This window comes from Capricornis sumatraensis, chromosome 1, assembly GCF_032405125.1.
Source record: "Capricornis sumatraensis isolate serow.1 chromosome 1, serow.2, whole genome shotgun sequence".
Classification (NCBI taxonomy): domain Eukaryota; kingdom Metazoa; phylum Chordata; class Mammalia; order Artiodactyla; family Bovidae; genus Capricornis; species Capricornis sumatraensis.
This window is the reverse complement of record NC_091069.1, coordinates 14,081,647-14,103,140: the sequence shown is the minus strand read 5'-3', so window position 1 is coordinate 14,103,140 and position 21,494 is coordinate 14,081,647. Positions and strand designations below refer to the sequence as shown.

At 53.9% G+C, this 21,494-nt stretch overlaps 1 protein-coding gene across 3 annotated transcripts in view; it reads left to right on the top strand.

The window, feature by feature from the left end:
- The window catches only part of DAB2IP (DAB2 interacting protein), a 136,712-nt gene extending 121,019 nt beyond the window's left edge, over nt 1–15,693 (top strand). For 2 of the 3 annotated variants that reach the window (XM_068982910.1, XM_068982928.1), the window contains 6 exons: nt 807–985; nt 3,026–3,929; nt 4,578–4,730; nt 6,795–6,988; nt 11,755–11,842; nt 12,724–15,693. In XM_068982910.1, the coding sequence (XP_068839011.1) occupies nt 807–985; nt 3,026–3,929; nt 4,578–4,730; nt 6,795–6,988; nt 11,755–11,842; nt 12,724–12,891 (1,686 nt within the window). In that variant the 3' untranslated portion in view covers nt 12,892–15,693. The remainder of the gene's footprint in view (nt 1–806; nt 986–3,025; nt 3,930–4,577; nt 4,731–6,794; nt 6,989–11,754; nt 11,843–12,723) is intronic. The other variant, XM_068982920.1, reaches the window with a different exon arrangement.
- The last annotated feature ends 5,801 nt before the right edge of the window (nt 15,694–21,494 follow it).

Sequence of the window (21,494 nt, the reverse complement as noted above, 5' to 3'; positions counted from 1 at the left end):
ACCACTTCCAGAGCCTCTGTGCTGGGGGCCACCATCCCCCACGCCTGCATGACCAGGCGGGAGGTACGGATGGTGGTTTGCAGCCGTCACAGCTGACATTGTTGCAGCAGGATTTAAAGTCGAGCTGTTTGCTGCTCACGTCTCCCCTCTGTGGACCACATGAGTTTTCATGCTTGCTTTCTGCGCATAGCCGTCGGTGGAAGCCGGGACGTAAGCCAGATGAAGGCAGAGTCCCCCCCACCCCGCAACCATCCGCTCGGCTTAGAAGCTTTACCACCATCGGTCTAAACTAGGACAGTGGGCTTCAGACGAGCCCAGGCTCCACCCTCTGCCTGACTGGCCACTTGTTTGTCTGTTGGGTGAGCAGGAGTGCCTGCTCTGTGCCTGGGCCATCGCCCCGGGGACTCAGGTGTTGAAGTGGGTTGGGCCTCAGCTTGCCCTGTGGAGTAGGTAACGTGGGAGGGGGCCACCCCAGAAGCCTCTCCTCTGGGGAGATGGGGGCAAACTCCAGGATTCTCTGTGGGTCACTGAGGCAGGACAGACCAGGCTGAAAGGCTTAGACTAGGTTACTGTGTCTTCTTGTGGGCCTTGCCCCATCCCAGAGATATCCAGGGCGCTGATAAAAATGTAATTTGTTGTTTCTGGGCTCCCTACCCCTCCCCAGACCCACTGAATCTGATTGCAGGGGAGAGCGAGCCTGCATCTGACTGGCTGCTTAGTGATTTTGAACACGGTGGCTCCAGTGCACTTGGCCTCCCCAGGTGGCCCCCTGGCTCACACCTGCCCCCTTTGCCATGTCTTTGCAGAGCATCATATCCAAGCTGGGGCCTCTGCCTCGAATCCTGAGGGACGTCCACACAGCTCTGAGCACCCCGGGCAGTGGGCAGCTTGCAGGGACCAACGACTTGGCCTCTACGCCCGGCTCCGGCAGCAGCAGTGTCTCGGCTGGGCTCCAGAAGATGGTGATCGAGAACGACCTCTCTGGGTAAGAGCCGCCGGGCATGCTGGGTGTGGTGAGGTGCAGGTACAGACGGGGAAGGGCCCATCTACAGTCTCCTTTGGGGAGGAGAAAACCTATACTGGTGTTCATGAAACAAGCTGAATGAAACTCAAGGTGTTCCTTGGGCCCTAAGGAGTAAGATTTTTTTTGGGGGGGGGGAATCAGGGAAGGCTTCCTGGAGGAGGTGGTGCTAGAGTTTTGAGCTTAGGAAAAGTAGCATTTCCATTGGTGGAAAAGAGGGACTAGCCCAAAGCCCTGGAGAAAGACAGTATCTTCTGTTGAGGAACAGTTACTGGTCCCAATCAGCACTAGTCATAGTCACTTTTTTGTGTGTATATGAGCTAGTATTTCCTGGGCCTGAACTAGAGTCTCCAGAAGTAGAGCTCCAGAGTGTGTTTTCAGGAGGAGTTCAGGTGACTCCGCGAGGCGTAGGGGCTGGGAGCCCCAGAAAACTAGAGAGGTGCTGAGGCCCAGCTCCCAGTCTGCAGTCCAGTGCTGGGACGAGTGCCTCGTCAATACACAACGGAGGGGGAGGGAAAATGTTCCCAAGTGTTGACGTCAAGACGAGGACCTTCGCGTTTACAGTGAGCTACCTGTACTTGGGGTCAAACACTCCCCTCGTCCAGCAGGACCGTCTTGGACCGGCTCACGAGGCTGAGGCTGGAGCAGCAGAGCCGGGCACTGTCTGGCTCTGAGATGGTGGGGACGGCAGCGGCAGGCTGTTAGCAGGCGAGGGTGTTGAGATCAAGGGCCTGGGGATGTGGTGTGAGGGACGAAAGGCCCAGGAGGAGGCCGGAGATGCAGAGACCTTGACGCCCCTTCCCCCCGGGTCCCTCTACGTCTTGAGGAGGGGCCGTCCCTACAACCTGCCAGGTGAGGCAAAGCAAGAGTTCAAGTGGGGACACACGTCAGTCGAGAGGTCAGGAGAGCTGACCTGGGCATGTGAAGGCCGACCCAGGCCCAGGGTTGGTCCGGGTTTCTCCCAATTCCACCTACTTCCCCTGTCCACTTCTTCTCGGCCCCCAAGTGCCGTGGCCTCGAGTGGCCACAACCTACCCTGTCCTGTCCCATCACCCCGGACTGGCACTTCCTCTCCATCCCAGACTAAGCCAACTCCTTTCTAAGCCCACATTGAAGCCCCAGGTTCCTGCTGCCTCCAGCCCACTCAGAGCCTGTTCAGCTCCCCCCGAGCCTTCCCTCCAAAGCCCACCTGGTTTTGTGCCTCCTTCCAAGAAGCCGGCTTTTCCTGGGAAGGGGCCAGAGAGAGGCTAGGAGCCTGGGGTGGAGGGTCGGGGACGTGGCCTACAGTGGCAGGTGCAGGCCCTCCCTGCCTGAGTCACGCCGTGAGGATCCTCCTCTGATACCTTGTGTTTTTTTTTTTTTTTTTGCCGGAAGCCCCAGCCCCCGCCTGCCAGTCAGACAAGGGGTGGCAGTAGGAGGCTGCAGGTGGAGGCTTCTCTCAGCACAGGCCCCCACTTTGGTGAGCAGCCTGACTAGGGACGGGAGGGAAGAGGCAGAGGGAGCCCCCCGTGGCTTTGAAGTCATCGTTCCCGGTGCAGGACCCTCGGGTAGCAGAGAGCCACTGAGTTGTGGGTTTGGATTTAGCTCAGGGGAATTTTCCGGAACACCCCAGGCCCCAGAACCTACTGTCTCAAGATGCCGCGCTGATCAGGGAAAGGGCCGCTGCTAGGCAGCCTGGCCTGGTGCTGGGAGCTCGGGCCCCTAGTGCCGCAGTTCCGTGTAGGAGCAGCCGTCCGCCCCGCGCCTTGGTGGTGGCTTCTGCCAGGCTCGGTGGCTGTGGTTTGGTTTCGCAGCTGCGCCCCGGGACTCTCCCCTCCTTGCCGCCCCATCCCTTCCTCTCCCCTCCCCTCCCTGCCTCCCCTCCCTTCCCCCCTCCCCCCTCCCTGGCTCAGGCCACGGGGCAGCAGGTTGGCAGGGCTCTCAGTTGGTCGGGACCCCGCCTGGGCCGCATTCACAGTTCTTCTCTTCCCCCTTCTTTCCCTGTGTGTGCTTGTCTCCCTGCAGTCTGATAGATTTCACCCGGTTACCGTCTCCAACCCCCGAAAACAAGGACTTGTTTTTTGTCACAAGGTCCTCCGGGGTCCAGCCCTCACCTGCCCGCAGCTCGAGTTACTCGGAAGCCAACGAGCCCGATCTTCAGATGGCCAACGGCGGCAAGAGTCTGTCCATGGTGGACCTCCAAGACACCCGTGTGCTGGATGGGGAGGCAGGCTCCCCAGCGGGCCCCGAAGCCCTCACCACCGATGGCCAAGCGCCCGCGACTCAGCTGGTGGCCGGGTGGCCAGCCCGGGCGGCCCCCGTGAGCCTGGCAGGGCTGGCCACAGTGCGGCGGGCAGGCCAGACGCCCACCACGCCGGGCACGTCGGAGGGCGCGCCGGGTCGGCCCCAGCTCCTGGCACCGCTGTCCTTCCAGAATCCCGTGTACCAGATGGCGGCCGGCCTGCCACTGTCTCCCCGCGGCCTCGGCGACTCGGGCTCCGAGGGCCACAGCTCCCTGAGCTCCCACAGCAACAGCGAAGAGCTGGCGGCTGCTGCCAAGCTGGGCAGCTTCAGCAGCAGCGGCGCCGCAGCCGCCCCCGAAGACCTGGGCCGGCGCCCCGGGGAGCTGGCACGGCGGCAGGTGTCGCTGACCGAGAAGGGCGGGCAGCCCACGGTGCCACGGCAGAACAGCGCCGGCCCCCAGCGGAGGATCGATCAGCCGCCGCCACCACCCCCGCCGCCGCCCCCCGCGCCCCGCGGCCGGACACCGCCCACCCTGCTGAGCACCCTGCAGTACCCACGGCCATCGAGCGGGACACTGGCCTCGGCCTCGCCCGACTGGGCTGGGCCCGGAGCGCGGCTGCGGCAACAGTCCTCGTCCTCCAAGGGCGACAGCCCCGAGCTGAAGCCTCGCGCCGTGCACAAGCAGGTCAGTGCTGCCAGGCGGAGAGGGCAGGCCACCACCCCCCGCCCCAGGGTGGGGTCCGGCTGACCCCCCACATCGTGCTGCTCCTCCCGGCCACGTCATCTCCACCCGCACCCAGCTGCCATCCCATGCTGAATGATGCCACACTTGGCCCCATCCCACCAGCTACTTGCCGTGACAGCCCCCCAGTGGCCCCGGCCTAAATCCTGTGAACCAGCTTCACTGTGGCTTGGGGTCCCTCTGCCAGTTTCCCCAGAGACAGCTGGGGTCAGGAAGAAAGAGGGAGGGCTCTGTCTGCCCATCTCCAGTTCCAAAGCCTGTTAAAACCCAACCCAGGGTAGGAGTCCACCTAGCCCCTCGTCCCTCTCCTGCTCTGAGCTGGTCTTCAGGGCTCTGCACAGAGTTATAGGTTCTTCGGGTTAGACACCGACCTGCCAGCCCAAGCCCACTGGCTCTCCCCCAGGCGGCAGAGAAGCCACGTTCAGCTAGGCTCCCCTCCACCCCCGGCTCGTGACAGCCTCAGGCTGCGTCTAGGAGGTGAAACTCCCCAGGGCCCGGGGCTGCATCAGAGATGCCCGTCCGTCCCTGTGCCGCACCCGGGACCACCCCTTCCCCCCAACCCCAGTCCCTCACAGTTGTGTTTCATCGCAGGGCCCTTCACCCGTGAGCCCCAATGCCCTGGACCGCACGGCTGCCTGGCTCTTGACCATGAATGCACAGTTGTTAGAAGACGAGGGCCTGGGCCCAGACCCCCCGCACAGGGATAGGCTAAGGAGTAAGGAGGAACTCAGCCAAGCGGAAAAGGTAAAAACCAGACCCTGGCCACTCAGGCAGGGTGAGCTGCCTCCCCAAGGCAACTGGCAGGACGCTCTCTCCCCTTGAGCCCTGAATTCAGGGTGCTGCTCATTCCTGCACATGTCCAGTCCCCTCCCCACCCCTGGTCCCACGTCAGGACGGCAGTCGGGAATTTGGAGGATTTAGCATAAGCCTGAGGTTTCCTCTATGGGCTGCACGTGAGACTTGCCCAGGAACTGTGTTGAATCAGATTCAGGAGGCACATTCCTTTGGTGACTGGGCAGCCAAGCTTCTGGGACGTGGGGCTCAGAGGTGCCCGAGACATGCATGGAGACCTCATGCACCAAGAGGCAGAGAGACAGCGGGGAGGGGACGCCGCCAGGACCCTCTGCTCTGGGACGGTCCCTGCCCGCCGCCTGGCTCTGCATCCTCCTCTCCACCAGGGTCTGGGAGAGAAAGCCAGGGGGCGGTGGTGTCCCATGGCCGTGGAGGTGTTTATTCCTTCCAGGAGGAAAGTATTGGTCCTAAAACCTCCAAACCCCAGCCCTAGATTACATCTAGCATTTAGTGGGCAGTGGGATGCTTCTGTTCTCCAAAATTCTTCTAGTTAATGTGGCAACTGCCCTGGATCCCTCATCTCCTCCCAGAGGCCAAAGCTCATACTGTCACAAGGCCCCGCAGGACAGCAGCCACTTGCCCATGCGCCTTGGGTGCCTGGAGTCCTCTTGGCCCCAGGAAAGCCTGTTGCAGCCTCTCGGGTGAGGGCACACAAGTCAGTGTGTTTGCTTTCCCTCCCACCGGCCTGGGGCCGGGTCCATGTCCATGCTGCATTCCGCCGCCTGCACCATCCCCGCCTTGGTCCGCCACATCCACCTGCTTCCACCATTATTATGTGAAGGGGACCAGGGCACATGGGGCACAGTGCTCCCAGAGCCAGAGTTTGGCTAGGGAGCAAGGAGAGCCTGCCTCACTCCAGGCTTTGCACCTTTCTGAGACTCCATTTCCAAGTGTGAGTTATGGGGATGGCTCGAAGGATTTCAGGGGTCAGGCTGCAGCTGGCTTGTTCTCTTCCCTTGTTCCTTAGCCCAGGGAGCTGCTGTTTCTCATGCTTTCTTTGCTGTTAACCCTGGCAGGCAGATCCTGGAGTTGCCTTGAACTCCTTGGACACCCGGTCCTGCCTGTGCCAGGGAGGGCCTTTCTGACACCACTCTGAGCAGAAGACCCATGATGGGCCTTTTATCCCGGAGCTGGGCTCTCCCCTGGGGCCAGTTTTGTTTCAGGAGATAGCCTTGCCATCTCCTGATCTTTGGGCCACACTTTACTGATGAGCAAGACCCAAGGAGAGGCCCTTCCTGCTTCCCTACTCTCTGGATTCTCAGGGTGCCCAGCCCCCACCTCCCGCCTCCAACCCTTTGATTCTGGTCTTGACCCCACCTCCCCTTCCATTCAGCTCACACGGCCTGCTAGCTCACTGCTTCTCTTGCTAATTTACACATCCCTCCTCTTCCCCAAAGGCCAGGAGTGCCAAGCTGAGTCAGACCCAGAGAGCCCTGGACCACTTTGCCTTTAATCTCTCCCTGCACTTGCCATGCGACTCGCCATGACTTTAGGGTCAAATGGAGGCTAGGAGGCTAGTACCTCACCTCATTAGTCACTCCTACTCCACAGATGTTTGGTTCACTTCCCTTCTGGACCCCAGTTTCCCCTCCTGTAGAGCCCCCACCTCTCAAAGTGCTCTGATTTCCTTTGTTTACCTTTGTAAGGAGAAGTTTACCTTTGTTTATTAGGAGAAGCTCAAGACCCTTACTTATGAGATCTGGGTTTGAGTCTTGATCCCGCTCATAGGCGTAGGTTAGGCTTGGGGGTGGGAGAGCCCTGGACAGGAGCCAGGCATTGAGTCTCACCCCGTACGCCAGCTCTGGCTGGGGTCCCTGGGCGTCTCCCCGCTGTGTGAACTGGGCTGGGCTGGTGATGACCCCTGGGGCATTCCGAGCCAGGCTGCCTCCCAGCGGGCTCATGCGCCTGTGCTTTCTGTCCTGGGTGCTGTGCCGTGGTGCGCTGCCCTCCTGGCAGGATCTGGCAGTGCTGCAGGACAAGTTGCGAATCTCCACCAAGAAGCTGGAGGAGTATGAGACCCTGTTCAAGTGCCAGGAGGAGACGACCCAGAAGCTGGTGCTGGAGTACCAGGCACGTCTAGAGGAGGGCGAGGAGCGGCTGCGGCGGCAGCAGGAAGACAAGGACATCCAGATGAAGGGCATCATCAGCAGGTGAGGGCGGCCGGCCGGTCCCTGCTCCAGGCCCAGCCCTGGCCCCACAAGTGCAGAGGGGCAGGCCTGCCCGCTGCCCTCCAGGAGGCCCCAGATCCCAGGGACGGGCTGCTCAGCTGCCTTGATGAGCTGAGCGCAGAGTAGAGTCTGAGGCAGCAGGGATTGTGTGGCAGGAGCCCAGAGGAGGGCGGGAGCTTGGAGTGCAGGGCACCCCAGTGGTACAGCGTGGGTTGGTGGTGGAGTGTATAGGTGACCTGGAAGAAGCGAGGTCAGCCGAGGCAGCGTGCAGAGGGCCTTGGGGCCCCCATGGGGAGTCACGTTTTCTTAGAGTTTAGAAGCTGGATGGAGCAGGTACCAGGAAAGACAGTGAGGACCCATCCAGTCCGGGGCAGGGGAAGTAGGAATACATGTCAGTTACATGCAGCTGGTGAGGGTGGGAGTGAGAAGAGGGAAGCAGACAAAATAACGCTGATTTTTACCAAGAGCATCCAGGTGTGTCATGGTGCCAGTTACTGAGATGAGGACCTTTGGAAGAAGACCGGTTTGGGTAGGGAGGGGGAGAGGCGAGGCCAGTGTTGGGTGTGTTGAGTTTTAAGGTGCCTGTGGGTTATGCAGGAAGATTTCCAGGTGGACCAGCGACTTGAGCGCTGCCTCTCATCTTCACTGACGGCTTATCTTTATTTCCATGTTGATTTGCCTCTCTCCCCCTCTGCCCGTCTGTAAGCAGGGAGTGTTGTCGAGGTGTAGCCTCCTTCTTTATGGCAGTAACACCAAGTGCAAGGCAACAGTGCGCACTGACGTGTTAGTTTCTGAGGTACAGGAGTCTGTCCTCAGCATAGATTTAGCAGGTGTGCAGTAAATATGATGTTTCCCAGCCTGGCCTCGTGCTTTGTCCACTATTAAAAAATCCTTCCTTAATTCCTCCTATTTACACTACCTGCTTCTCTGCTCCTAATTATGGTTTACTTGATTGACCTGTGGGTTTCCTCTTTATAAAATGGTTAGCGTGAGCAGAGGGCCTATAACTGGGGTGACAAGGAGCCCACTGTTCACTCAACTGCCAGTTCTGCTCTTGGCTCACCTTATGTGTGTGATTCCAAAAGAGAAAACACTTTTTAACCCAACCACTTCTTTCTCACCCTGGTCTCTGAGGGATGCATCTTTTCCTGAATTCAGTGGCTTACTTAACATTTATTTCTACTACCCAGTCCTGGTGTATTTCCTCCCTACTATAAATGTCAACCAGGTCAATTTGGTTGATAGTGTTGTTCAGATCTTCTCTATCTTCAGTGGGTTTTCTGTGTACTTATTTACTGTTCTGCCAGTTATTTAGAAAAGGATAATGAAGTTTCTAATCATAATTATGAATTTATTTCTTCTTTCATTTCTGTTGGTTTTTACTTTATAGTCACTAAAACTTTATTTTTTAGGTGCGTACAGTACAGATTTAGACTTATGTGCTGTTGATGAACTGACCCTGTATCGTTATAAGATCATTTTGTAATATTCCTCATAACATCCTCATAATTATCCCTCAAAATACTCTTTTCTATGAAGTCCACTTTGATATTAATACAGCTACCTTTAACTTTTTTTAATTGACATTAGCCCATTATATCCTTTTTCATCCTTATACTTTGAACAAAGCTATGTCCCTCACTCACTACATAAAGTGAGTTTCTATCACAGACACTATTGTTCCTGCTTCTTATCTAATCTTAGTTTCTGCCTTTGAGTTGGAATGTTTAGACTATTTACATTTATTGTAATTGTCAATATAATTATGTTTAAACCTGTTATCTTGCTACTTGTTTTCTCTTTGTACCATCTGTTCCTTTTCCTGCCCTCTTCTAGATTGAGTTCTTTTTATGATTCCATCTTACCTCCTTTATTGGCATATTAGCTATATCTTGTTGCCTGAGGGGCAGAGGTTGGAAACTTTTTGTAAGGGGTGGATAATAGATATTTAGGCTTGGCAGGCCGTAGGACGTCTGTCACAGCTGTGTACCTATGCTGTTTTAGAAGAATGTGCACGGTGTGGCCGTTTACCAAAGCTAGCAGTGGACAAGATTTTGCCCTTACGTGGGCTATAATAGCAGGGACTATGATGGGATTTTTGTTCTTCTGTCCTTAATGTATTGATATCACTTTTCCTCTGGCTGATTTGCAGATTTTTTCCTTTATCGTCGATTGCCAACAATTTGATTGCGAAGTGCCTTGACGTGTTTTCTTGTTTCTGGAGTTTGTTAAGCTGTTGGATCTGTGGGTGTAGGGTTCTGCCTCCCCAGGCTGCTTTCTGGAATTCTCATTGCACGTATATTAGTCTTCTTTATATTGTCCCACATCCTACCAGTGCTGTTTTATTTTTAAAATGTTTTTCCTGTGTCTTATCTTACATTGTTACAGTGTGCCTTCAAGTTCATTCATGGTTCAGTGTCCAGTCTGTTACTCCTATCCAGTATGTTTTTCATTTCAGATGTATTTTTTGCCTCTAAACTTTCCGTTTGGTTTAAATCCCATCCGTTTCTCTTCTCATCTTGCTCATGCTTTTCCTCTGTTTTCTTGAGCACATAGAATATATTTACAACAGTTGTTCTAATGTCCTTGTCTACTAATCCTGTCATCTGACATTTCCAAGTCTGTCTTGATTGATGTTCTTCCTGGTTAAGGGTTATGTTTTCCTACTTCTCTGCATGCTCGGTGAGTTTTGGTTAGATGCCAGACATTGTGATTTTTTTTTTTTACGTAGCTGCTGGATGTCTTATGTTCCTTTAAGTACCTGGGCGCTTTGTTCTGGGACACAATGAAGTTGGAAGAGTCTGTTTGATTCTTTCCGAGGTTAGTTTGTAAGCTCTGTTGGGGTGGGTCTTGGGTAGGCTTTAGTCCAGAGCTAATCCGGCTCTGAGTTTACTAACCCAGGAGTGTTTTTACTGCCTGGAATGACCCTAAACTATTTTAGGGTCAGTTTTGTGGATTCCTTTCCAGTGGCTCTCGCCTGTTTTTCTCACAAGCATGCAGACCAGTTCTCAGCCAAAGCCCCAAGGGGACCCCTCAGGAGATGGGTAGAGTCTTCTGTCTCATCCTCCCCACCCCGACCTCCCATCCTCCCCGGTACCCTGAGCCTCTGTGATCACTTCCGTCCTTTGCTTGCCTGGACTCTCAGCAGTGGGCGGGGCTCCCCTCACGTGTTCCCGTCTCTTGGGAGTCCCGTGCTATACTGCGCTGCCTGTTTTTCAGCGTCTGGAAACCCTTGTTTCATATATTTTGTTCCGTTTCCTGGCTTGGTGTTTCTGTGGCAGGAGGTTAAACCCAGTGCCTGTTATTCACCATAGCTGGAAACAGAAGTTCCTCCCACTTCCCCCATTGCTTCCACCTCCTCCTCTTCATCCAGGCTCTGCTCAGTGTCTTACGTTCCTGTGACAAAGGAACGCCCACCCCCGACCTTGGCAGGATCCCACACCCCTTCTCCTCAACCCCGATCCCACTGGCTTTTCATGACAGTCCTGTGTGGTTCCTGCCCCTGCACCGCTGACCTTCCATTGTGTCTGCTATGAGGTGGACTAAGTGCTTGCCTGGGGCTTAGATGCTGCGCTGCCCCGAAGTCCCGAGGGTAGAGACAGAAGTAAAGCTGTGCGTGCTCAGTCGCGTCTGACTGTTCTGCAGCCCCATGGACTGTAGTCCACCAGGTCCCTTTGTCCATGGGGTTTTCCCGGCAAGAATACTGGAGTGGGTTGCCATGTCCTCCTCCAGGGGATCTTCCCAACGCAGGGATCCAACCCGCACCTCCTGCATTGCAGGCTGATTCTTTACCCCTGAGCCAGCTGGGAAGCTCACGTAAAGCAGTAAGTGAACTCATCTGAGAAGAGCACAGAGCAGGAATGACGGGCTGAGGCAGAGCCCTGGGGAACCTGAGGTCCTTGGGGGAGACAGGACAAGGAGTCTCCAGAGCAGTGGCCGGGGAGCTAGGATGCAGGCCCAGAGAGTGCAGGGGGGAGCTGGGGGTGATCAGCAGTGACTGACAGGTCTGTGAGGGACAAGCAGGGCGAGACCAGGAATGGTCTCGGGGCGGGAGCAGCTGGCAGCAGGCCCACGCTGGCCCTCGTTCTGAACTTTTGGACACCGTGATCCTTATGTCGTCCCAGCTCGTCATCCACCCAACAGCCCTTGCCTGCCCTGCAGTGTCCCGTTCAGCAAGTGCAGCTGCACCCCACCCTCCAGGACAGTTAGCCGCTTCCTGGTCTCTGTTCCCGTGGCTCCTGAGGGTAGCTGCTGTCTCCCTGCCTGTGTCCCTGCGCCTTGTGGCTTCATCCTGCCACCTCGAATACCCGGTGCAGCCTCAGCAAATACAGAGTGGGTGGAGAAAGTTCTCGAGCCCTGCAGGGCCTCTGTTCCCCACTCAAACCACAAGTCTCATGATGTGACACCACCCGCCCAGCCCTGGGGTGCGTGAGGATCTAATACCCACCCCACCCCCTTGGCTCCTGGAGGAACATCAGAAGGGGGCCATGCCAGGGGCTTCTGGGGATTTGGGGACAGAATCTGGGGCAGGTGAAATGTAAGGAAGGAGCAGGCTCAGCCCGCGTCGGGTGGCAGAGGCCACCTCCGTCCCAGGCAAGGGTGGGAGGTGAGTCTGTGGCCCAAGGAGGGGCTCTCCTAGTGTGTCCCCCTCTGTGAGGGCGTGATGACTTGTTCCCACAACGCCCCACACTCACCCCCTCACTTGCACCCTCAAATGCCAGCCTGACTGTCCTTGTGTCTGGTAACAGGTTGATGTCAGTGGAGGAGGAGCTGAAGAAGGACCATGCGGAGATGCAAGCAGCTGTAGACTCCAAACAGAAGATCATTGATGCTCAGGTGTGGGGCTCCGGCCTTTTGGACAGCCACAGGTGTTAAAGGACCTGGGATTAGGAGAGGGTGGCTTTGGCCTCTTCACATCCTCAGTCATACCCCACGCAGAAGCGAAGGAGGATAGGAGATCGGTATCTCTGCCTCAAGAAGTCGGAGTCGAGGGTCTCAGTGGATCACAAGCTCACTAGGATAGGCTTTGAAAAGGGCGGGACCGCTCGTCCCCTGCTTGGGCAGCTTAGTTAGGTATTACCTTTCACCAGGTGTTCTGACCAGAGTAGAAGCTGTTGGGAGGGGAATGGGGAAGGCTGGGTGACAGCAGGCTGGGGACAGAGAACAAGGGAACTCTTGTTCAGACCCTTGGCTTCCCAACTGCGTTGAGGGGGGAAGACAGTTGAGAGACTGGCTTCCAGTCTCCTTCATCCAGGTCTGTGCCCTTTTCCTCTCCAGGGCCAGTCCTTGCTCAGTCAGGAAACTGCACAGGCTGATGGGAGCTGTGACCTCTGTGTTACACACACACACACATGTGCACACACACACACACGTGCACGCACATGCACATGAGTGAGCGTGCCTGCCCTCGGGGCTTCAAGGAGCTGACACATGACACCACTAGGGCTGTTGGGGTGAGAAGCAGGTAATGAGGTGGGGACACGAGGAAGGTGGGCTCTGTGAGGTCCTCTCCCATGAGGGCGAGCTGCCTCCTCCCGGCTTCAGGAACTCTGCATCCTCGGTGTTTGTCCTCCCAGCCACCTCACTCCCCGCTCTTCTTGTAGGCAGCCACAGCTCCGGGGAGACCCCTTTCCCGGCACGGACCCCGCACCGCCCCCCCTACCTTGGGCCCAGCAGCCCGTGGCTCAACCCCTGCTGACGCCCTCTTTGTTTCACAGGAGAAGCGCATCGCCTCACTGGACGCAGCCAACGCGCGCCTCATGAGCGCCCTGACGCAGCTCAAAGAGAGGTACAGCATGCAAGCCCGTAACGGCCTCTCCCCCACCAACCCCACCAAATTGCAGATTACTGAAAACGGCGAGTTCCGAAACAGCAGCAATTGTTAACCTGCCCGAGGAGGGGAGGACTCTGGTGGCCCAGGGCGGGGTCTCAGCCCGGGGAGGAGCAGCGCCGGGGGCCCAGAGGCCGAGGCTCGCCTCCCCCCCTCCACCCGCGGCCCAGGAGGCGGCTGCAGAGGGAGCCGCGAGAGACTGACGCAGTGCAAGCGGGGGACACCGGCCCGCCCCCCCGAGAAGCGTGTTGGGCACAGGCTGGGGAGTGGGTGCAGCCTAGCGCGGGCAGGGGCCTGCCGCAGTGTCTGTTTTGGGTGTTGAACTTGGTGCGCGTCCCCTTTCCTCCTTCACCTGGCTGAGTGCATGTACCCCCGCCCCGACACACCACCTCCTCCACACAGGGGGAGCCGCCCTAAGAGTTGGAGGGTCAGAGAGCCAGGGGTCTCCTGCCGTGGCTTCCCCTCGCCTCCCAGAGACCCAGGACTCCCAGGCAGCCAGGCGCTGCCCTATGGGACCTGTCACTCGGTTCCAGAAGCAGACAGGGTGGTCAGCAGGCAGACAGAGGGTGGGGAGGATGGAGCTGCCAGAGCGCTGTGTCCCCCCGCCTGTCTCCACCCTGAGCACCTGCCAGTGCATGCTTGGGCCCCCCTCCTGGCTGTGCGGAGCCGAGGCATCACCCCCACACCTGTCCCCAGCCCCTCGGCCCGCCCCCTCCCGCCCAAACTCTGTCAGATAGACAGTCTATAGACCCAGTGAGGATCTCAGCTCTTCCTTCTGGGCCCTCGTACCCATGGGAAGATCAGAGCCTCCCTCACTTGCCACAGGGGCCCAGGCTGATGTGCTGGGCTCCCCCCCGAAGCCAAAGATCTGGGCAGAGCTGGCCCAGGTGGCACCGTAGCAGTGGCCGCCTGTCTCCCAGAGCTCGCGTGCCCACATGGTGGCCCCGCAGGGAGTGGCCAGCAGGTACACCCCACCCCACCCCACCCCCGCCCTCCCGAGAGACAGGCTGAGCTTTCCTGGTGGATGGTTAGAAAAAGAATTCTAGTGCCCATAGGCCCTGAGAAGGTGGATAACTGTGATTTTTTTTCCTTTCACAGTATGCATTAGAAACAAAAGCCCGCTTGCTCGCTTGCTGGAACACAGGGGCCTTTTAAATTGAGCGTGCGCACTGCATGGGAAATAGCGGCCCTGGAGGATGTTAGACTTGCTCCCTCTCCAAGACCGCGGCAGCCTGCACCCGCCCCCTTGCGTGCGGCCGGCCTCTGCCTCACCCTCCCGGGCCCACCGAGGACCCAGGCGCTGCAGACAGGGGAGGGGAGGGGCCCACCCACGGCTGGGGCCAGTTTCCCTCAGCCCCAGGCTGTTCTGTAGCTTGTGGGCCCTCCCCACTGCCCCCCGCTCCCACCCTTGCGGGACATAAGTGGGCAGGAACTTGGGTCTCTCTCGTCCTTGTTCCCACCCCTGACCCTAGGGAATCTTGGGGCCAGAGCTGGGGCATCCATCCCACAGCCAGGAGCCACCCCGACTGCCTTCAGCCGTGGGAAAGCTGGGGAGTCACCCCTTCCTGCCTCTGGGGCGGGAGCCGCTCCACCAGGACCCAGAGTTGGGGAGCAACAGGGGCTGGGTGGCTCAGACCACAATGCACCCCGTCCTGGGGCGGAAACTGCAGCTCAGTTACCCCAGAGACCTGCTGGTGGGGAGAGGTCAGGACCCCCCGAAAGGTCACAGACCTCAGGAAGGCAGGCTGTGGTGGGTGGAGGCCCTGCCCCACTCCTCTGGCCGCATAGACAAGGCCTGGCCCCAGGGACGTCAGCCTCTGGTTCCGATGCACCCTTCTTCTGCCTGGCGAATGCTCCCCACCCGCCCCCCACCCCTCTCCCGCGGATGCCTCGTTGAGCGTTGAGCGACCTCGGATTGAACCGAGCGCCTCTTAGCAATACAGGGGGAGGGTCCCAGGGCCTGCACAGCCAGGCTCCGGAGGCCGGTGCTGGCGGCCCTTGGCCTGGGTTGCGAGCTCTTGGGCCGAGAGCCTTATCTACTTAGTGCAAAAACTGTAAAAGTGTACAGACTCTCCACAGATTTTTATCTGAACTGCAAGTCTGACGATTTTTGTAAATGTTCTTGGTGTTTGACTGTAATGTAACTATTTCACCCAATGGTTGTACATAGTCCTTCAGTCCTGGTGCTGCCGAGGGCTGCCCGGGACCGCTGCTCTCTGGCGGTTTTTTATTTTATTTTTAATCTAGAGGACAGTATTGGGCAGGAGGCAGAGGTCAGAGGTCGGGGATCTGGGGGTTGGGGTTTTGCAGTGTGCTGTCTGGGTGGCTGGGGAATGCGCGCCCCCTCTGGGTCACCCTGAACCCGCGTCCCTGAGGGAAGGATGGGGGTGACGGGGGTCCCAAGCCCAGTGCACCCCCACCCCCACCACCAGAGAAGGCTGTCCCCCGGCCCTCTCCTGCCAACAGAGAGGCCTGACTTTCCGCCTAACTTTTATGTTTAGGGTGAAGGAAACTGCCAAACTTCCTTTGAGTGAAGACTCTTTCCAACCGCCCAGAATGAGGGTGGGGAACCCAGGGCAGAGCTCCAGGCGACCCCCACCCTGCAGAGCATCTGCCCCGGTGTACACCTCTCACCCCCTCCCACCCCATCCGTCTGCGTAAGGCAGACCCCAGGGAAACAGCCCCTCTTTTTCTACACACTCTGCCAGCTCCCCCAGCCCCACTCCACCTCCTGCCCCGCCTTTTGTAAGTATGTGAAAAGGAAAAAAATGCAAACGTTGGAGTCTTGGCCAGAGTGCCTCCCTCCAGCTGTGACTCTAACTATGTAATAATGTACAGAGAAAGTTGTTGGTGTTCTAAGACTGTGTGGCTGTGCAATTTCTGTACATTTGCAATTAGAAATATTAAAGATTTATTTAGCTATTTTAAGCCTGACTCGCCTCTCCATGCAACTGTGTGTCGAGCTTTTCCAGAAGTGACCCCCGAGTCATAGACTGACACTTTTGTACCAGGGGACCCCAGCACTTGGTTTACCCCAGTGGCAGTTAAGGGTCGGGAAGGAGGAGTGGGGTCTCTTTCTGGAACCGGAAATCTGCCCCAGCCCCTGAAATCTGGCTCCAGGAGGGAAGGAGGTTGGTCCAGAGTCACTAGCAGGTTATGACTGAATGAGACATAAAAAAGCCTCTGATGCCTGAGATGCCCCAATGCATGACCTCCTTCCTGCCTGCAAGGCTGAACCCAGGGCCTTTGCCAGGAACAAGCCAGTGCCCAAGCCCCTCGGCTGTGCCTGCACAAGGTGAGGACTGCAGGAGGGAGAAACTCCCCTTTCAGACCGGGCCCCTGGGTTCCCATCTGCCCTGTTCACCATGGTGCCTCTTCGCAGACCTCCCAGCCAGATGCTCTTGCTGCTCTGAGAGCCACCCTCCTACCCCACGGGGCAGGGGTGGGGGGCACCACAGCGACCCTCTGCCCTGGTCACCGCCAGCTGGGCAGCCCTGCCCTCACTGCTCCATCCCTGCAGCGGCGATGGAGAGGCAGCCCCGGGCCACCGCCTTGCTTTCACCCCTCCTCACTCTTCAGCCCTTGCTGCTGCTGCTCACAGCTTTTAGAGCACCAGCTCTCCACCTGCTCATCACCTGCTCCAGGAAGGCTTTCTTCCCTCAGACAACGTTTTTTAAAGTGTACTGTCTGCAGGGACCTGCCATCTCCACCTCCTGCCCTTTCCCCAGCCCTTTGTCACCTGGCTTGCTTACCTGTCACACCTCTACCACTGCATTGCCAAACCATGGGCCGCCTCAGTGCTTCTGCACTGCTGACCCTGGTCCCTCTGCTGGGGCGATGCTCTGTAAATAAAAAATTCAAGGAAATAGCAATAGATGCAACAGAAAAAAATTTCATGTTGACAGAGGCACTAACAATGAAGCCACAAGAGCCATGACCTTCCACATGTGGATTAAGGAGCATCAGATAGAAAGTAAAAACTGCCAGAAATGCAAGAGGAAAAGAAATCGACAAAAACATAATTGCATTTGAGACTAACACACCACCAGTATTAGTTTATGACAGATCAAGGAAACATTAAGAACTCAGAGGATTTTAATAATTAATGAAGTTTAATAAGCAGGAATACATCAAGCTCTTACCCTAGAGAGAACACACCTTCTTTCCAGTATGCTTGGAACATTACCCAAAACTGACTGCATACATCGAGATAGGAAAACCTCAGAGAGCTGGCCAAAGAAACAGTTTGGGCCACATATTGTACCTTGAAGCAATAAAACTAGAGATCACTTTAAAAATGTTTACTTGGTTTTTCTATCAGAAAGTTTAAAAACTATTGAATCAGTAAGATTAGGTTTTTAAGAGAAACAGTCTTCTAATTAAGGTATATAGATGACACGTATTCATCTATACTGACAGGAAAGGACCGAAAAGATTATCACTCCCAAGGTCAGAATTAACGTGGAAGGAAATAGCAGTATTTAAGAGAATTTAAAAGGCTTTGGCAGCTGAAAGTTGACGAAAGATCATTGACTAAGTTAGCAGAGAGAGAAATGAACCAGAAATGAACTGATTGGCCCTGTGGGGCCCCAGTGTGATGGGGGGGGGGGCCAAGCAAGCGTCTTTGTTTAGTCACTAAGTCACGTCTGACTCTGCAACCCCATGAACTGTAGCTCACCAGGATCCTCTGTCCATGGGATTTCCCAGTCAAGAATACTGGAATACATTTCCTTCTCCAGGAGATCTTCCCAACCCAGAGATCAAATGCATGCATTGCAGGTGGATTCTTGGCCACTGAGCCACCTGGGAAACCCTCAAGCAAGCATACCAGGTTGGAAATGGGGGAACCAAACTCCAGTCTTCTCCCTGTGTTCTGCACAGCCAGGAAAAAATCCTCTTTGCCACCTCACCTTGTAAGGAGCTGGACAGACCCTAGAGCAATCGAGCCAGGTAGGCTCTGGACGTGGAGACACCAGGCAGAACAGAGAGCTCTGAGAGGTACAGGTCTAAAAGGAGGAGGGAGGGATGAAGTGAGCTGCCCTCAAGAGTGCCCAGCCCACCAGCACCTGCAAGGCTCCCAGAATGCCCAGGACTAGGCATCTGACCCCCAGACAGATGACTGGAACATCCTTCACTGGAAAAACTGGCTCTGGAGAAAAGACCTCCACATATTTCTCAATGTAAAGACTGTATCAACGACACAGATCAGTGTGTACTGGGCCTTTGTATACACACACACACACACACACACACACAAAGAGCACAGACAGCCAGGACCCCTCAGACAGCAAACCTTCCAACAAATAAAAGAAACTAGATATTAATTTCCCCAGGCCTTTGCTTCACTAGTCCTAACAGACTCCCCTATTTGCAAATATAATAGCTTAAAAAGTTTCAAGGAAGAGTCCAAATCAACTGGCCAAAGAAAAGAAACGAGAGATAGAGACAATGTAGGAAAGAGAAGAGCATTAAAAAAAACAACCCTCCACCAAAATATAATATCCTTAGGGAGATAAAACAAGAATAGGATGTTTAAAAAAAAAAAAAAAAAAAACCTAGATCACAAAAGAGCTTCTATTAGATTTTTTGTTTAATCCAAAGATAAAATACCTAATGGGAGTAACAGAATACAAAGTTGAAGTATTCTTCCAGAAATAGAAAATGGGAGTGAGACCTAGTCTTCAGCCAATACTACGAAGCTACAGTAAGCAGAACAGCATGGTATTGGCACAAACACAGACGTACGGCTCCATGGAACAGAATCCAGAAATAAGCCCACATCAGATCAGATCTGTTCAGTCGCTCAGTCGTGTCCGACTCTGCGACCCCATGAATCGCAGCACACCAGGCCTCCCTGTCCATCACCAGCTCCCGGAGTTCACTCAGAATCACGTCCATCGAGTCAGTGATGCCATCCAGCCATCTCATCCTCTGCCGTCCCCTTCTCCTCCTGCCCACAATCCCTCCCAGCATCAGAGTCTTTTCCAATGAGTCAACTCTTGCAATCCAAGGGACTCTCAAGAGTCTTCTCCAACACCACAGTTCAAAAGCATCAATTCTTCAGCGCTCAGCCTTCTTCACAGTCCCAACTCTCACATCCATACATAACTACTGGAAAAACCATAGCCTTGGCTAGACGGACCTTAGTCGGCAAAGTAATGCCTCTGCTTTTTAATTTGCTGTCTAGGTTGGTCATAACTTTCCTTAAGCGTCTTTTAATTTCATGGCTGCAGTCACCATCTGCAGTGATTTTAGAGCCCTCCAAAATAGTCTGACACTGTTTCCACTGTTTCCCCATCTATTTCCCATGAAGTGATGAGACCGGATGCCACGATCTTCATTTTCTGAATGTTGAGCTTTAAGCCAACTTTTTCACTCTCCTCTTTCACTCTCATCAAGAGGCTTTTTAGTTCCTCTTCACTTTAGGCCATAAGGGTGGTGTCATCTGCATATCTGAGGTTATTGATATTTCTCCCGGCAATCTTGATTCCAGCTTGTGTTTCTTCCAGTCCAGCGTTTCTCATGATGTACTCTGCATATAAGTTAAATAAGCAGGGTGACAATATACAGCCTTGACATACTCCTTTTCCTATTTGGAACCAGTCTATTGTTCCATGTCCATTTCTAACTGTTGCTTCCTGACCTGCATACAGATTTCTTAAGAGGCAGGTCAGGTGGTCTGGTATTCCCATCTCTCTCAGAATTTTCCAGTTTCTTGTGATCCACACAGTCAAAGGCTTAGGCATAGTCAATAAAGCAGAAATAGATGTTTTTCTGGAACTCTCTTGCTTTTTCCATGATCCATCAGATGTTGGCAATTTGATCTGGTTCCTCTGCCAACTACAGTCAATTAATCTTGGACAAAGGAGGCAAGAATATACAATAAGAAAAAGTCTCTTCAGCAAATGGTGCTGGGAAGGCTGGACAGCTCTACATAAATCAATAAAGTTAGAACACACACTCACACCATGTACAAAAGTCAGCTCAAAATGACCTAAAGACTTAAGTATAAGAGTGACACCATAAAACTCTTAGAAGAGAACATAGGTAAAACATTCTCTGACATAAATCCTAGGTCAATCTCCCAAGGCGATAGAAATAAAAGCAAAATTAAGTGAATGGGACCTAACCAAACTAGCAAGCTCTTGTACAGCAAAGGAAACCATAAAGAAAATGAAAAGACAACGTGTGGAATGGGAGAAAATACCTGCAAATGATGTGACTGACAAGGGATTAATTTCCAAAATATACAAACAGCTCATACAACTCAATATCAAAGACAAAGAAACCAACCCAACCAAAAACGGTCAAAAGATCCAGAAGTAGACATTTCTCCAAAGAAGACATACAGACGCATGAAAAGATGCTCAACGTGGCTAATTATTAGCAATGCAAATCAAAACTACAGTGAGGCATCACCTCACATTGGTCAGAATGGTTTCCACCAAAAAGTCCACAAATGACAAATGCTGGAGAGGGTATGGGGCAAAGGGACCCCTCCTACACGGTTGGTGGGAATGTAAATCGGTGCAGCCACTATGGAGAACAGTATGGACGTTTCCTAAAAAACTAGAAATAGAGTTACCACACGATCCAGTAATTCAACTCCTGGACATATATCCAAAAAGATAATTCTAATTCCATAAGATACATGCTCCCAATGTTCATAAAAGCACTATTTATAATAGCCAAGACATATAAGCAACCTAAATGTCCATAAACAGATGAATGGATAAAGAAGATGTGATATGTATACACACTGGACTATTACTCTGCCATGAAAAAGAATGAAATAATGCTATTTTCAGCAACACGGATAGACCTACATTCATAGCAAGTGAAGTCAGAGGAAGACAAATATATGATACCACTTTTATGTTGAATCTAAAACAATGATGCAGATGAACTTATTTACAAAACAGATTCAGAGACATTGAAAACTAACCTATGGTTACCAAGGGGGAAGAGAGGAGGGATAAATTAGGAGTTTGGGATTAGCAGATATACACTACTATATATAAAATAGACCAGCAAGAAGGACTTACTGTATAGCACAGGGAGCTATATTCTATAACTTGTAATAATCTATATTGGAAAAGAATCTGAAAAACTATATTTTGAATATATTTTATATGTATATAACCAAAATAAGCATGTGAAATGAGCACAATTGTATAGTAGTTTGAATATTCTTTGGTATTGCCCTTTCTTTGGAAGCGGAATGAAAACTGGCCTTTTCCAATCCTGTGACCATTACTGAGTTTTCCAAATTTGCTGACATATTGAGTGCAGTACTTTAATAGCATCATCTTTTAGGATTTAAAACAGCTTAGCTGGAATTCCATCAGCTGTACTAGCTTTGCTCATAGTAATGCTTCCTAAGGCCTACTTAACTTCACACTCCAGGATGCCTGGTTCTAGGTGAGTAACCACATCATTGTGATTATCTGGGTCATTAAGACTTTTTTATATAGTTCTTTGTAGTCTTGCCACCTCTTCTTAGCATGTTCTGCTTCTGTTAGGTCCTTACTGTTTCTGTCCAATATCATGCCCACCCTTGCGTGAAATGTTCCCTTGATATCTCCAGTTTTCTTGAAGAGATCTCTAGTCTTTTCCATTCTGTTGTTTCCCTCAGGTTTTTTGCATTGTTCATTGATG